Source organism: Capra hircus, chromosome 15 (genome assembly GCF_001704415.2).
Source record: "Capra hircus breed San Clemente chromosome 15, ASM170441v1, whole genome shotgun sequence".
NCBI classification, from domain to species: domain Eukaryota; kingdom Metazoa; phylum Chordata; class Mammalia; order Artiodactyla; family Bovidae; genus Capra; species Capra hircus.
The window spans coordinates 9,524,567-9,539,777 of record NC_030822.1 but is presented as its reverse complement, the minus strand read 5'-3'; the positions used below and the strand labels follow the sequence as shown (position 1 = coordinate 9,539,777).

General features: G+C 42.8%; 1 protein-coding gene across 2 annotated transcripts in view; it reads left to right on the top strand.

Moving 5' to 3' along the window:
- Nucleotides 8,571-15,211, top strand: part of TTC17 (tetratricopeptide repeat domain 17) — a 125,614-nt gene continuing 118,973 nt past the window's right edge. Inside the window, exon 1 of one of the 2 annotated variants that reach the window (XM_018059224.1) lies at nt 8,571-8,795. In XM_018059224.1, coding sequence (XP_017914713.1) covers nt 8,637-8,795 — 159 coding nt within the window. In that variant the 5' untranslated portion in view covers nt 8,571-8,636. The remainder of the gene's footprint in view (nt 8,796-15,211) is intronic. The other variant, XM_013969875.2, reaches the window with a different exon arrangement.

The window sequence follows — 15,211 nt, the reverse complement described above, 5'->3', positions numbered from 1 at the left end:
TTTCTTGGATATTCATTAACATTTCTTGCTTCTTGTATGCCAAACTGTGTGTCAGACCATGAAAATACAAAGATGGACAAAATACTGCTCTTCATTCAAAGAATTCAGTATTGCCAGTTATCTTTAATCTTCAGCCTTTTGGATATGTTTTTAGAAGCCAATAACCTTCTGAAAAAAGAACTGGGTTGTTTCTATCAAAGCAAAACATCAGACACTTGACAGACATAATGGAATAATTTCTTCCCTCAGTATGTAAAGCAACTTCTTGATTTGACTACCAGACTTTATTAAAAAGATTTCCTTTATTAAAAAGATTTTCCAGCCTTTGTTAAAAAGCACCAAGGAGGGATCAGTACAAGCTACCTAAATTTGCTTAGTGATCACATCCATTCCTATGGCTCTGATACCATCTACGTGCTGAGGACTGCCAAATGTCTATGTCCATCCTTTCTTGCCTGGAGTTTCATGATAGCCTCCTGATTGATTTCCAAGCTATTACACTTGACTCTATAGCTTGCTCTAAACACAGCAACAAAGAAACATCCACTCTTCTCCTTGAAGATGTTCCATGACTCCTTCCTCATTTTAGAATAAAAATCAAACATTTCTGACCTCAGCTGCTACTCTCATCCTCCACTGCTCTGCCCAGTAGCTTCATGCAGGCTAGGCCAAGACACGCGCCTACCTTGCAGTCTGCACTAGCTGTTCCTTCTAGTCACGTATCTGCCTAATTCCACCGCCTCAACTCCTCAAAGGTCGTCTCAAAGAATCCTGTTTACCACCACAACGCCCGCTTTGTTCCCTGCCAAGACTCCAGAATCCACTTACCTACTCTATGTGCTCTGGAGCATTTGCCAACTTCTAACAAAATTATATAATTTAAAATATACTGTATTTTTAGTGTCTCCCCCTGGTAAAATATAATGTGGCTAGAAAGCCACAAAGGTTAGGGTTTTTGCGTTTTGTTAACTGATAACCGAAAGCACTGAAAACAATGGTGGTAAGCATTCAGTAAGTAGTAACTTGAAGGCAGTGTTTTATGCTGAGGATATAGTGGTGAACAAGATAGGCAAACTCACATGGAGTTTACATCCTGTTATGCAGAGCCTGATAAGCTGATTTCAGAGAGAAGCGTCATGAGGACCCTGAAGCATTTAAGGTGAATGTCTCAAAGCTAGCATAGAAATGGTTAGAAAAAGTTAGTGGAATTCATTTGAGCGGAGTCCTAGATGATGATTTGGAGCCAGCCTAGTGGAGATTTCAAGGAAAGGCATTTGAAATAGAGGCAATAAAACATGCAGAACACCTGGCCTTAAGCATACCAGTGCTTAGCTTCAGAATCCCAGAATCCCTAAACTCATCTGTGGTGAACTACTTTCAGTAACTCAAGGGGCTCTTTCTGATACTGGGCAGGCAGCTCTGTCTGGAAAATCTTTGTTCCCTGATTCTTCCTCCTACACTCACCAGGCTAACATTCCTTTTTCAGGTCAGACTAGATTTCACTCCCCATGGGAAGCCTTTCTGCCCAAGCTGGGTACAGGGCCACCTGAGTGCTCCCTCAGCTCACTATCCTTCCTCCCCATTTTCTGTTCTGATGTGTAGAAAACAGCAAGTGGGATTTAATTATAGCAAGTGTGATGGAAGCTAAAACTTAGATAAATGAAATCTATCAAAATCCTAAGAAACTCTAGATTTATTCCTAGAAGTTGTATGTTTAATATAGCCACAAATAAAATCAAGTAAAATTCTGTTCAACATAGATGATAATTGAAATAAGATGAGACAAAGCCAAGATAGACTATTACATACAGTTCCAATCTGTGTTCAAGAAATAATGTTCAGTAGAATTGGAACCAAGAAAAGCAAATAAAAGAGGGAATGGTATCTCTAGAAGAAACAACTAAAACTCAGTATGCTGCTATAGTGATGGATAAGATCAAAAGACACAAACTCACTAAATGGTTTTAATAGAATTCACTTGAATTTAATCATGTGTTTAGTCGTTCAGTCGTATCCGACTCTTTGCAACCCCATGAAAACAGACTGATTCCAAATAGGAAAAGGAGTATGTCAAGGCTGTATATTATCACCCTGCTTATTTAACTTACATGCAGAGTACATCAGGAGAAATGCTGGGCTGGAGGAAGCACAAGCTGGAATCAAGATTGCCGGGAGAAATATCAATAAGCTCAGGTATGCAGATGACACCACCCTTACAGCAGAAAGTGAAGAGGAACTAAAGAGCCTCTTGATGAAAGTGAAAGAAGAGAGTGAAAACGTTGGCTTAAAGCTCAACATTCAGAAAACTAAGATCATGGCATCTGGTCCCATTACGTCATGGCAAATAGATGGGGGAAACAGTGGCTGACTTTATTTTTCTGGGCTCCAAAATCACTGCAGATGGTGATTGCAGCCATGAAATTAAAAGACGCTTACTCCTTGGCAGGAAAGTTATGACCAACCTAGACAGCATATTAAAAAGCAGAGACATTACTTTGTCAACAAAGGTCCGTCTAGTCAAGGCTATGGTTTTTCCAGTGGTCATGTATGGATGTGAGAGTTGGTCTATAAAGAAAGCTGAGCACCAAAGAATTGATGCTTTTGAACTGTGGTGTTGGAGAAGACTCTTGAGAGTCCCTTGGACTGCAAGGAGATCCAACCAGTCCATCCTAAAGGAGATCAGTCCCGGGTGTTCACTGGTAGGACTGATGTTGAAGCTGAAACTCCAATACTTTGGCCACCTGATGTGAAGAGCTGACTCATTTGAAAAGACCCTGATGCTGGGAAAGACCGAGGGCAGGAGGAGAAGGGGACGACAGAGGATGAGATGGTTGGATGGCATCACCAACTCAATGGACATGGGTTTGGGTGGACTCTGGGAGTTGGTGATGGACAGAGAGGCCTGGTGTGCTGTGGTTCATGGGGTCGCAAAGAGTCAGACAAAACTGACTGAACTGGAACTGGACTGAAACTATATAGCCCGCCAGGCTCTTCTTTCCATGGATTCTCCAGGCAAGAATACTGAAGTGGGTTGCTATGCCCTCTTCCAGGGGATCTTCCCAACCTAGGGATTGAACCCAGGTCTCCCTCATTGCAGGCGGATTCTTTACCAGCTGAGCCACAAGAAAAGCCCAAGAATACTGGAGTGGGTAGCCTATCCCTTCTCCAGGGGACCTTCCCAACCCAGGAATCGAACCTGGGCCTCCTGCATTACAGGTGGGTTCTTTACCAGCTGAGCTACCAGGGAAGCCCAGATTCAATCATAAAATCAGGATACTGAAAGTTGAGTATATGTGAGGGAGTAAAAACTGGGGGCGGGGGTGGATATGACCTTTAGTTACTTAGAGACTGAACAGTCACAATACAATCACTCCACAGAAACTCTCATTCCCAAATGTATTAACAGCTGCAAGGATTTGGATAAATTAATGGCTGATAAGTCTGTATCAAGAAAATTCTTTACTTTAAATTGTAGTTGATTTACAATGTTGTGCCTATCTCTGCTATACAGCAAAGTGACTCAGTTATATATATATATATATATATATATATATATACACTCTTTTTTATATTCTTTTCCATTATGGTTTACCACAGGATATTGAGAACAGCTCTCTGTGCTATATATTAGGACCTTACTGTTTATCCATTCTGAATGTAATAGTTTGCATCTACCAACCCCAAACTCTCAGTCCATCCCTCTCCCTCCCTGCCACCCCTCTGGCAACTACAAGTCTGTTCTCTGTGTCTCTGTTTCTGTTTTGCATATAAGCTCTTTGGTGCCATATTTTAGATTCCATATGTAAGTAATATTGTATGGTATTTATCTTTCTCCTACTGACAACTACACTTGGTATGATCATCTCTAGTTGCATCCATGTTACTACTGCAGATGGCATCGTTTTGTTCTCTTCATGGCTGAGTAATATTCCACTGTATATCTATACCACATCTTCTTTATCCATTCATATGTTGACGGACATTTAGGTTGTTGCCATGTTTTGGCTATTGTGAACAGTGCTGCCATGGGGTGGGGAGGCGTGTATCTTTTTAATTATAGTTTTGTCCAGGTATATTCCCAGGAGAGGGATTGCTAGATCATAGCATTAAAAAAGTCCTGTTTTTAGTTATCTGAACCCCATACTGTTTTCCCTAGTGGCTGTACCAACTATTATTCCCACCAACAGTGTAGGAGGGTTCCCTTTTCTTCATACCCTCTCCAGCATTTGTTGTTTGTAGGCATTTTAATGGCAGCCATTCTGTTGGTGTGAGGTGGTACCCCACTGTAGTTCTGATTTGCATTTTTCTGATAATTAATGATGTAGAGCATCTTTTCACTTGCCCACTGGCCATCCATGTGTCTTCTGTGGAGAAATGTCCATTAAGGTTGTCTGCCCATTTTTTGATTGGGTTGTTTGTTTTTTTGTTGTTTTGTTTGTATGGGTTGTTTATATATTTTGGAAATTAAGCCCTTGTCTGTCCCATCATTGTCACATCATTTGCAAATATTTTATCCTATTCCATATGCTGTCTTTTCAGCATCTGGGGGTTTTCTGTGCGACTTTTTACGTTTGCGTCAGGAAAATTCTTTCGAGGCTGACCATCACGATATGCTCAGAGCAGCCCTGGTGTCACTGTGAGTTAGAATCCGGAGCTGATTTGACACTTGGTCTCATCCAAAGTAGTCCCTGTGCTTCAGACTCCCTGACTATTTCTAAATGAAATTACTGTATTTCATAATTTCTAGTGAAACTACTACTTAGGTATCCTCTGTCTCCCTGTTGAAACTCCTCTTCACTTTGCATACAGCTGTTGGGAGATATACCTATATAGCCCTTCCTCTGTGACTAGCCTCCCTTCCTAGTACAGAAATTCACCCTTTCAACCTGCACCAATTCAAAATCACTAAAGGAATTAACTACACGTAGTAGGCTGCAGTCCATGGAGTTGCAAAAGAGTCGGACACGACTGAGCAACTTCACTTTCACTTTCATGTACTGGAGAAGGAAATGGCAACCCACTCCAGTACTCTTGCTTGGAGAATCCCAAGGACGGGGGAGCCTGGTGGGCTGCCGTCTATGGGGTCACAGAGTCAGACACGACAAGCGACTTAGCAGCAGCAGTAGCAGGCTGCCAATAGTTCCTTCTATTCCTGACCAAACATGCTGCTTCACTTATCAAGATGAGTCTATTTCCATTTCCCCTTAAATCTGGGCTAGCCTTGTTACCTTCTTTGATCAATAGAATGCAGAAGTGACCCTTTGCCAGTTCTGGGGCTGGCCCTCAAGGAGCTTCTACTTTCACTCTTTGGGAGCCTTGAGCCCCCCATGTAAGAAATCTCTGTCACTACTGGGACTGAGAGACAGAGGCCTGGACAACCCTAGCCATTTCAGTTATTCCAGGTGAGCACTAGACATGAGTGGAAGCATTTGGGAACATACCAGCCCCAGCCGAGGTCCCAGCTGAATGTAGCCTCATGAGTGACCCCCAACTAACAGCAGGAGGAGCAGAACTACCAGCTGAGTCCAGCCAAAAAACCTATGAAATATAATAAATCATGGTCTAAAGCTTAAAATTTATGCCACAAAGATTTACGTTGGTTCACCATGAAGCAAAAGATAATCAGCAGAATTTAAACCAGGGTGTTATAATAACTCTCTCAGGCATATTTATAGCTTAAGTATTTTCTCTAAGAAATAGAAAAGTACAGATCCTTTGCAACATTCAGATAAAGTGGCCCCAGGGAGGAAATGAATAATCCAGCAAGATCATTTTACCACTGTCCAAGTCTCAGCTTAAAAAGTCTATAATTTATGATCGTGATAAAGGGCATATTTGCTAAAATATTTTATGTTGAAAAGCCAAATTACATACAGTTATGAGCTTTCCTATCATTTGTTCAACTAAGAATTGAATCACAATTTACAGATTATTAGCAATTTTGATAACTACCATCTTATATTTCCAAAGGTTTTATCTAACCATAAAGAACAAATATGTGCTTAAAATGTAAAAAGAAATATCAAGTCTTAGAATAAAAAGACAGGTAGCAAGTGATCTGGGCTTCCCAGGTGGCACTAGTAGTAAAGAATTCACCTGCCAATGCAGGAGACATATAAGAGGAGGGTTCAATCCCTGGGTTGGGAAGATCCCCTGGAGGAAGGCATGGCAACCCACTCTAGTATTCTTGCTTAGAGAGTCCCATGGACAGGGGAGCCTGGTGGGCTACAGTTCATGGGGTCCCAAGAGTCGGTCCCAAGGAAGGGCTTCTCAGACTTTTATGTACATACCAGTCTGGAGCAACTGAGCATGCACACAAGTGTTCTATTTGGATGTCAAAAATTGGCAGCAACAGTTTTATTTGAGTTAGAATTTTTCATTGCTTTATTCACATAAAATGGGAAAGCTACCTTTTGGGGAGTATAAAAATGAAATAAACTAACCACTTAAGTATCAAGCTTTATGGAAGATAAAAATAAAAACACATTTCTTATACTGCCCTCAGATACTTCCAGTCTAGCTGGCTGAAGGAAGAACTGCTCGAGAGTTTAGCTGTTCAAAATGTACAAAGTAGTATCATAAAGAAACCTGATATTGTCACATTCGTGTTACAGAATTCAGAGGAAGCAAATAGCAGTTGACGGATTTTTTTCTACAATCCAGGATTTAACCTGTACCTTAAATTTTATATATATATATATATATATATTTTTTTTTTAAGAGCAAGGAAAGATGCTTTTTGCCCATCTTGTTTCTAAAGGCAGGGAATAAGACGAGCAAAAGCACTTTTAAGGGTTACTGTGACGCTCAAAACATAGTTCAGTAGGACTAGACGAGTGGGACTTGGCAGTCAGAACGACAGGCAGAATTCTAATATGACTCCCCAATGATCGTTGTTGTTCAGTCACTAAATCGTGTCTGATTCTTTGCGACCCCATAGACTGTAGCCCACCAGGCTCCTCTGTCCACATGGGATTCTCCAGGCAAGAATACTGGAATCAGGGTAGTCCACTTGGCCCACAGGTTGGTTCACCAGAAGGAAGTGCTTCTCAAACTTTTATGTACATACCAGTCATGTGGGGTTCATGTTAAAGGGGAAAACCTGCTGGAGACATAGATAAGAGCCAAGAATGCGCTTTTTTAATACGCTCCCAGGTGATGCCAGTGCTGCCAGTCTCCAGATCTACACCCATGATGTTCAGTAAGGTAGCCACTAGACACGTGGGGCTATTGAGCTCCCAAAATCTGGCCAGTCCGAATTTAGATGAGCTGATAGGTGTCATTCAGAAAACTAAGATCATGGCATCCGGTCCATCACTTCATGGCAAATAGACGGGGAAACAGTGGCTGACTTTATTTGGGGGGGGGGGGCTCCAAAATCACTGCAGGTGGTGACTGCAGCCATGAAATTTAAAGACACTTACTCCTTGGAAGGAAAGTTATGACCAACCTAGACAGCATATTAAAAAGCAAAGACAATACTTTATCAACAAAGGTCTGTCTAGTCAAGGCTACGGTTTTTCCAGTGGTCATGTATGGATGTGAGAGTTGGACTGTAAAGAAAGCTGAGCACAGAAGAATTGATGCTTTTGAACTGTGGTGTTGGAGAAGACTCCTGAGAGTCCCCTGGACTGCAAGGAGATCCAACCAGTCCGTCCTAAAGGAGATCAGTCCTGGGTGTTCATTGGAAGGACTGATGTTGAAGATGAAACTCCAATACTTTGGCCACCTGATGTGAAGAGCTGACTCATCTGAAAAGACCCTGATGCTGGGAAAGATTGAGGGCAGGAGGAGAGGGGGACGACAGAAGATGAGATGGTTGGATGGCATCAGCAACTTAATGTACGTGAGTTTGGGTAAACTCCTGGAGTTGGTGATGCACAGGGAGGCCTGACGTGCTGCAGTCCATTGGGGTCGCAAAGTCGGAAAGGACTGAGCGACTGAACTGAACTGATAGATATAAAACACATACCGATTTCAAAGACAAGATACAAAAATAAATAGTTCAGTAGTTTCTATAGATTTCACAATGAACTAATAATATACTGCATATAGTGGGTTAAATAAGACGTTGGTTATCTCCAACTTTTAAAAAAAAATTATGTTGTGGCTCACGGCTCGCGTTATGTTTTCACGTTTCTACTGAACAGCGCTGTCCTAGACTAACAATCTTCCCAATTGTGAAGCTCCCCCTATTGTGAAATTTTCAGAATTAAAGAGAACCTATCCCTTCCCTTAGGTGTTTCAAAAGCATACCTTTTATTTCCCAACCATTCGAAACAAATAAAAATAATCTTTTTTTAAAAGTAGTAATACATATATGCTCTGAGTCCTCTCATTTTTGCTGAGGCTCCAACTGGAACACTACTTTTCTCTCCCTCTGGTTCCCACGCTACAAGATCGTATCTCGCACCACAAGAAAACAATAACAAAAAAGCCGTCTCCGACCTGAAGCCAAACAGGGACAGGGCCGAAGGCATCGCTTCCGCTTCGCCCAAACAGAGGCGGAGGAAGCCGCTTGTCAGCCGGCGGCACCACCTCGGCTCCTCCTCCTCTAGCGTCGACCTCCCCAAGATGGCGAACGGCAAGGGCTCACTTCCGCTTCCGGTGCGAGTCCCCGGGCCGGGGGGGGCAAGATGGCGGTGGCAGTAGGGGTCCGCGGCCGGTGCGAGCTGCCGCCGTGCTCTAGTCCAGGCTGGTTCCTCAGCCTGTCCGCCTTGCTGAGTGTAGCAGCTCGAGGGGCCTTCGCCACCACGCACTGGGTCGTCACGGAGGACGGGAAGATCCAGCAGCAGGTAGCGGCCAGGGTGCCCCTCTCCGCCTGCCCTCGCCCGGGGGGAGAAGATTCCCCAGACCGGCCCGGCCCCTGGGTATTAGGCTCCGCGCGGCTCCGCCCCCTGCTTACCTTCCCACGGTCCTGGTGTCGGGGTTCTGGCGACCCCCGCGCTCTGACCCATCCATTCCCCGCTAGTGGACTGACTGGCCTCTGCCGTCTGCAAGTTCTCAGGCTTCCTTCCACCCCTGGGGTCGCGCGCCGCTCGGGGAGAGTCGCCCAGCGGTGAGGGGATCGGGCCCTGGGGACCTTTTCTGGCGCTCTGGCTTTAGGAACCGGATTCATTATTTCTTCCCTGGTGCCTCTCGGGCCCACGCGTCACCAGCCCTCCCCGAGGAAGTAGGAAGCAGGTGGCAGCGCCCGGCTGTGCGCGAGTCCCAAGGAGGTGACAGCTTCGGCCCCCCAGGCAGTGTCAGCTAATGCTTCTTCCCCCGTCTCCTCTCCCACATGCTGGCGTTCGTGTCAGGCTCGGGTGCTTTCAGCTGGGACCGTTACCCGGGTCAGCAGGGGCTTATTACAAACCGCACGCACACTCTGTTTGCAAAGGAATGCTTGAGGATGCCTCTGGTGGCGTTGCCTGCATCTTTTCAGCCGTAAACTGCCCTGGCTTCCTAGTGTTTTTTGCCCAGTTTCTTTACCTAGTACCTTTGACCCGGCCCCGCAAGGAGGATATGTGATTTCTTAGAAGGTTGAATGAATTACTCAGAGGAAAGGCTGCTTTTCTTACGTAACTTTCTGATGGCCTTTATTTTGTGAATGCTGCTGATGCTTGAAGAATGCATGAGTGTGTATTCTGCTGCAGAAACTCGGTACATTTAACGTACCAGCACTTGAGCGCAGTCCTGTAAAGTCCAGGGAACATTTACAGAGTGATGTGCGTGCCCCATGCAATTTCATTTGGTCTGCTGGTCCGAAATGTGTTAACCATTGTCCTGTAAAAGTCGCGGGTTGTATGTAATGCTTGGTGATAGGAGCACAATGCCAGGCTTGCGTTTGGGTAAACTGAAGTTCACATTTAGAGCCACCGTGTGATGGCAAATTTTGTCTTAAATATAATGAATGAATAAAGAAGTTTAAAAGTCATTGTTGGTTTTGGTTGAGTGGCTTTCAGTGTATATCTGAGAAAAGGCTGACTTCTTTATACTGGGTGGCAGTTTCTCTATACCCAAGTTATTGCATTAGAAAAAAATTTCCTTTTCATGGCCATACTAGGTGAGATTTAAAATACATATGTGTGTTTCAGACACCCTAGACAACACTTACAAATTCATTTCTAACAGAAGATTGGAAATTTTTCCTGCGAGTCCTGGTTGCTTCTGTCCTTCTGTCTCCCAATAAAGGATTTCCCTGAGGCCCTGGTGGAGGGGGATGTGGAATTAAGTCACTCCTGCTGCTTTTGGGGGAACTCTCTCCTATTGGCTCTTTTGCAGTGTTGTTTTTGGCCACAGCTATTTATTACCCCTGACGCCTGACTCCTCCTTCCCATTTTGATGTCTTGCTGTTCAGCTGAGAAACTGGCCTATCTGAAAAGTGAAAGCTGGTAGAAATGTAATATATGCTGAACATTGCAGTGGGAAAGTTGAATCTGATTCGGTTTTTGTTTCTTCAATACAGCCTTTCTTTTTGCACATCGGGTTTTGGTGGGGAAGGGTGGAAGTTACTAGAAACTTGCTTGAGAAAGGGGCAAATCTACAGAATCATCTGGGTCTCTTCCAAGTCACCCCTATAATGTGTAGTTAGGCTTAAAGTTAGGAAAGCAAGATTTCTTTACTACATCTTTTTTTAGTGATCCTCTTCAGTGAATTGTCCAGTACTTTGCTAAATAACATTACAATGTTAAGTTCAGGCAACTGCAAAATTTTATACCAGAAGTAAAGTTGGTGACTACAGTGTAACAGTAAGAGGCTAGCGAAGGGGAAGTGAAGTGAAGTCGCTTAGTCGTGTCCGACTCTTAGCGACCCCATGGACTACAGCCCACCAGGCTCCTCCATCCATGGGATTTTCCAGGCAAGAGTACTGGAGTGGGGTGCCATTGCCTTCTCCAAGCGAAGGAAAGTTGGATTTAATCTGAGAAGAAAGCGCATGTAACTAAAGTGAGAGTTGAGCATCAGGGTCAGCCCCTGAGTTCCACTCTGATAGTTATGCGTGCCTTACCCATGCTGTCTTTTCTGGGAAGTTTGATTTAATCTGAGGAGAAAGCGCATGTAAATAAAGTGAGAGTTGAGCATCAGGGTCAGCCCCTGAGTTCCACTCTGATAGTTATGCGTGCCTTACCCATGCTGTCTTTGGGAAATTGGATTTAATCTGAGGGGAAAGCCCATGTAACTAAAGTGAGAGTTGAGCATCAGGGCCAGCCTCTGCGTTCCACTCTGATAGTTATGCGTGCCTTACCCATGCTGTCTTTTCTGGCCATAATTTGAATGCAGGAGAATCAAAACCTTAATTTAGATTTAGATTAATTATCACATTTAGATATATTTATCAAAGAACTGAAAGATTTCTTTAGTACATGAATTTGCATATATTGCAGATGCGGAAGACCTTGGTTCGATCCCTGGTTTGGGAAGATCCCCTGCAGAAGGGAACAGCTACCCGCTCCAGTATTCAGGCCTGGAGAATTCCATGGACTAGTCCATGGGGTCGCAAAGAGTTGGGACACGACTGAGCAAACTTTCACTTTTTCAGATCTATTCATACTTTCAGAAACACAACTAATTTAGTATATATCTTGTGTCTTACCGGAAATGCCAAACTCCTTTCTATTTGTTTTTGGTTGTATTAGCTGAGAGCAGTGGTATGATTTCATTTTTATTTGTTTATTCTGGCTGTGCCACGCAGCTTCCTGGATCTCAGTTCCCTGACCAGGGATTGAACCCCAGTATGAAAGCCCCAAATCTTAAGCACAAGGCCACCAGGGAGCTCCATGATTTCATTTTTAAAGTTAGGGAAAGGGGTAAGGACAAACTGAAATAGCAGACCTTTGCAAATACCTTTTGAAACTCTTCACCCAATATTTAAACCTATCCAAATTAGGTATAATAGGTCATTGTTTTCAGAGTGAATGTGAAGTGCTTATGAATTAAAAATCTGAACTGCCCAAAATACAGACTTAGATAGGAACATTTTCCACCATTATAGTTAAAGTTTTAAGTACAGTAAGCAGTATTTCCCAGAAGAAGATAACATTTATTTTGGCTTTTCTGTTTCAAGCCTTAGATGATAAAGATAGACACCCCTAAGTTGCAGAGTTGTAAACCTGCCATATATATTGGAAGGCCTGGATCTGTGGAGGGGTTGAAATGAGTCTTTCAGTCAGGGCTAGGAAGCGAACATTAGACTTCCTAACAGTCAAAGCTGGGACTGCTTCTGGTAGCAGCAGGTGTCTAGTCCTTGGCATGGCAACTCAGGGAATTGTTCCTTTCCACAGTCCCCACTCTGTCTAGGAAGCACACCGTCCATGTTTTTAGGCTCTGTGTTTACTGAGCCACTGAACTCCGTTGTCCAGGGAGTTACTGGAGCTGGGATGTGAAGCAAATGCTCTAGTACTAAGTCCATTTCCCACTGTAGTCAGAGGACTTCTAAGAAAAGGCACTCCTCCCCACCTCAGCTTTTCTCCAGGCTCCACGCTTTGGCATACTTCTGAACTCCTAATGTCCCTGCACCTGAAAGTTAGTAAGATTCTCTCACTTTTTTTAAGCAGGCGTTCTTAACTTGTGATCTATGGGCTTGAGGTGTGAGATTTTATAATCTAATTAATAGGAGGATCTCCAGTGTAATCAGGGCAGTGGATCTTTTGTATGACTTCAAGATAAATTTTTGTTTGTTTGTTTCATTTTGACAATTCTTTTTGCTTAATTGCTAGTATGGAGACAACCCTATTTTCTTTTTTAATCTAAAGTGTCTAGCAATTCACCAGCATTGAAGGTGAAATAAGCTTTTGTGAATTAGCCTAAGAACCTCTAGTGTTTGACCCTTGGGTCAGGAAGATCCCCTGGAGTAGGAAGTGGCAATCTACTCCAGTATTCTTGTCTGGAAAATTCGATGGACAGAGGAGCCTGGTGGGCTACTGTCCATGGGATTGCAGAGTCGGACGCAACTGAATGCACACACACATGCATGCACCTTGTCATATCACTTCTTTGGAAAAGTTTTTGCTTTATTTTCCAAATTAGCAGCTTACAGATCAATTTTTGAAAAGTTACCAGTTAGTTGTGGACTTACTGAATCAAGAATTTGAACATCTAGCACAGGGTTTATTACCTCTGATAGTGTCTTCATAAATGGAAGTCTAAAAACTTAAAAATTTAGAGTATCAACCCTTGGCATTTTAGATTTGGAAAACATTCTTAAAGAATATATGGTACAACTCCTAGGAGAGAAAGTCACCTGAAGACACTAATGAATGGTATTTAGTGGTAGCAAGAAGTAAAGATGTATTTATTTGTGGTAGCGTGCAAGTGAGCAATTTATGCAGTTTGAAGTGGTTTGGTTTCTCTTAACCGTTGTTAACACCTACAAAGGAAGGAATATAAAGAAAAATAAAACCAAATGAAGAAAATGTCTTCTCTTTTCCAGTTTGCTTTACCTTTGCAGAATGTTTTATGATAACTTCGAATTGGGGGTGGGTGGATGGAGAAGGTTCCTAAATAGATGTGAGTTAATTTGGGGTCACTTAATCATTCTGCCTCTTACCAAGGGAATGTCTTCAGAGTTCAGATCATTTTAACTGCTCAGAACAAATAAGACTTCCTACAAAATGCCCTGAAGCCTAGCAAACTTGGCAAAGAACAGTTGATGAGCAACTATTTCAGCAACTATAATATACCATAAGGAAGAGCTATTATATTTAGTTGGACAAACTGGCTAAATCTTTATTTACTGATCTTTACTAGCTTGTAAGTGAAGGAGTGGTTTAATTTTGGTCTCATGTTAAGTGATTTGGTTAATCTGGGAGAAAGCATCCGTATGGTACTGTGGAGCTAACAACTTCATTTCAATGCTTTTCAAAACGGAACCCATCTTTTTGGCGCAGAGCAGTTTCTGTGTTTTTACACTTCAGGGATTTACTTGGACCTAGAGGTCATGCTAGTTAGTTACTAACTAGCCAGGCACCTGCCAAATCTTTGGAATTTATCCTCAATGTTGACATCAAAGCGTTTCTTACACAATGCATTTTTTAAAGCTATTTCCCACTATTATTTTTCTTCTTGTAAATTACCCAGGTATTAACTGTGTTTATACGGGAGAGTAGTTATAGCTTGGAAATATACAGATAAATTATAGCTTTAAGTTCAGTTCAGTCACTTAGTCATGTCCAACTGTTTGCGACTCCGTGAACTGAAGCACACCAGGCTTCCCTGTCCATCACCAGCTCCCGGAGCTTACTGAAACTCATGTCCATCTAGTCGGTGAAGCCATCCAACCATCTCATCCTCTGTCATCCCCTTCTCCTCCCACCTTCATTCTTTCCCAGCATCAGGATCTTTTACAGTGAGTCAGTTCTTCCCATCAGGTGTCCAAAGGATTGGAGCTTCAGCATCGATCCTTCCAATGAATATTCAGGACTCATTTCCTTTTATCATTTGTAGTCCAACTCTCACATCCATACATGACTACTGGAAAAACCATAGCTTTGGCTAGACAGACTTTTGTTGGCAAAGTAATGTCTCTGCCTTTTAATATGCTGTCTAGATTGGTCATAGCTTTAAGTACTTCTCCCAATAATTTATTGAACAAATATTTATTGACAGCTTCCTTTCTTCACCACCCCACAGTGCTTTGAAGGGTATGTTCTTTTCCATTGGCTACAATTCTCATTTTTTCCTAGGTGGTGAGCAGAGCACCCCTCCTTCTTGAACCATTTTTTGGGGGACAGGGGGCTCTTCCACCTCTGCTTATCTTCTAGATCCTGGCTTTCAAACTTGACTATGCACAGAAATAATCCAAGGTGCCTGTTTAGGATGCTGATTCCCAGGTTGCTGAGAGTGTCTGATTCAGTAGGTTGATGGTGAAGCCAAGATCTTTACATTTTAATCAAACTTCTCAGGAGGTTATGGTGCAGATGGGTCACTGAACATTATGAGAAATTCAGTTTTAGATCTTGCTCTTCCTTTGCCTTTTTTTTTCAAGCTTCTCTTTTACTCTTTGCATATACCTGGGCAATCTCATCCTTTCCCAGGACTTCAGTTACCATATATATGCTGGGAATATCTACTTTTCTTTCTACAACTCAGATTTTCTTCTCCAGAGTTATAAGTTCAAGACTTCTGTGTTAACTCCATGTTGAACGTCCTCTGTGCACTTCAAACTTCTTATTACCAAATCTAAACTGTTTTACACCTACCCCTGTGTGATGCTCTGTTTCCCCAAACTTAAAGA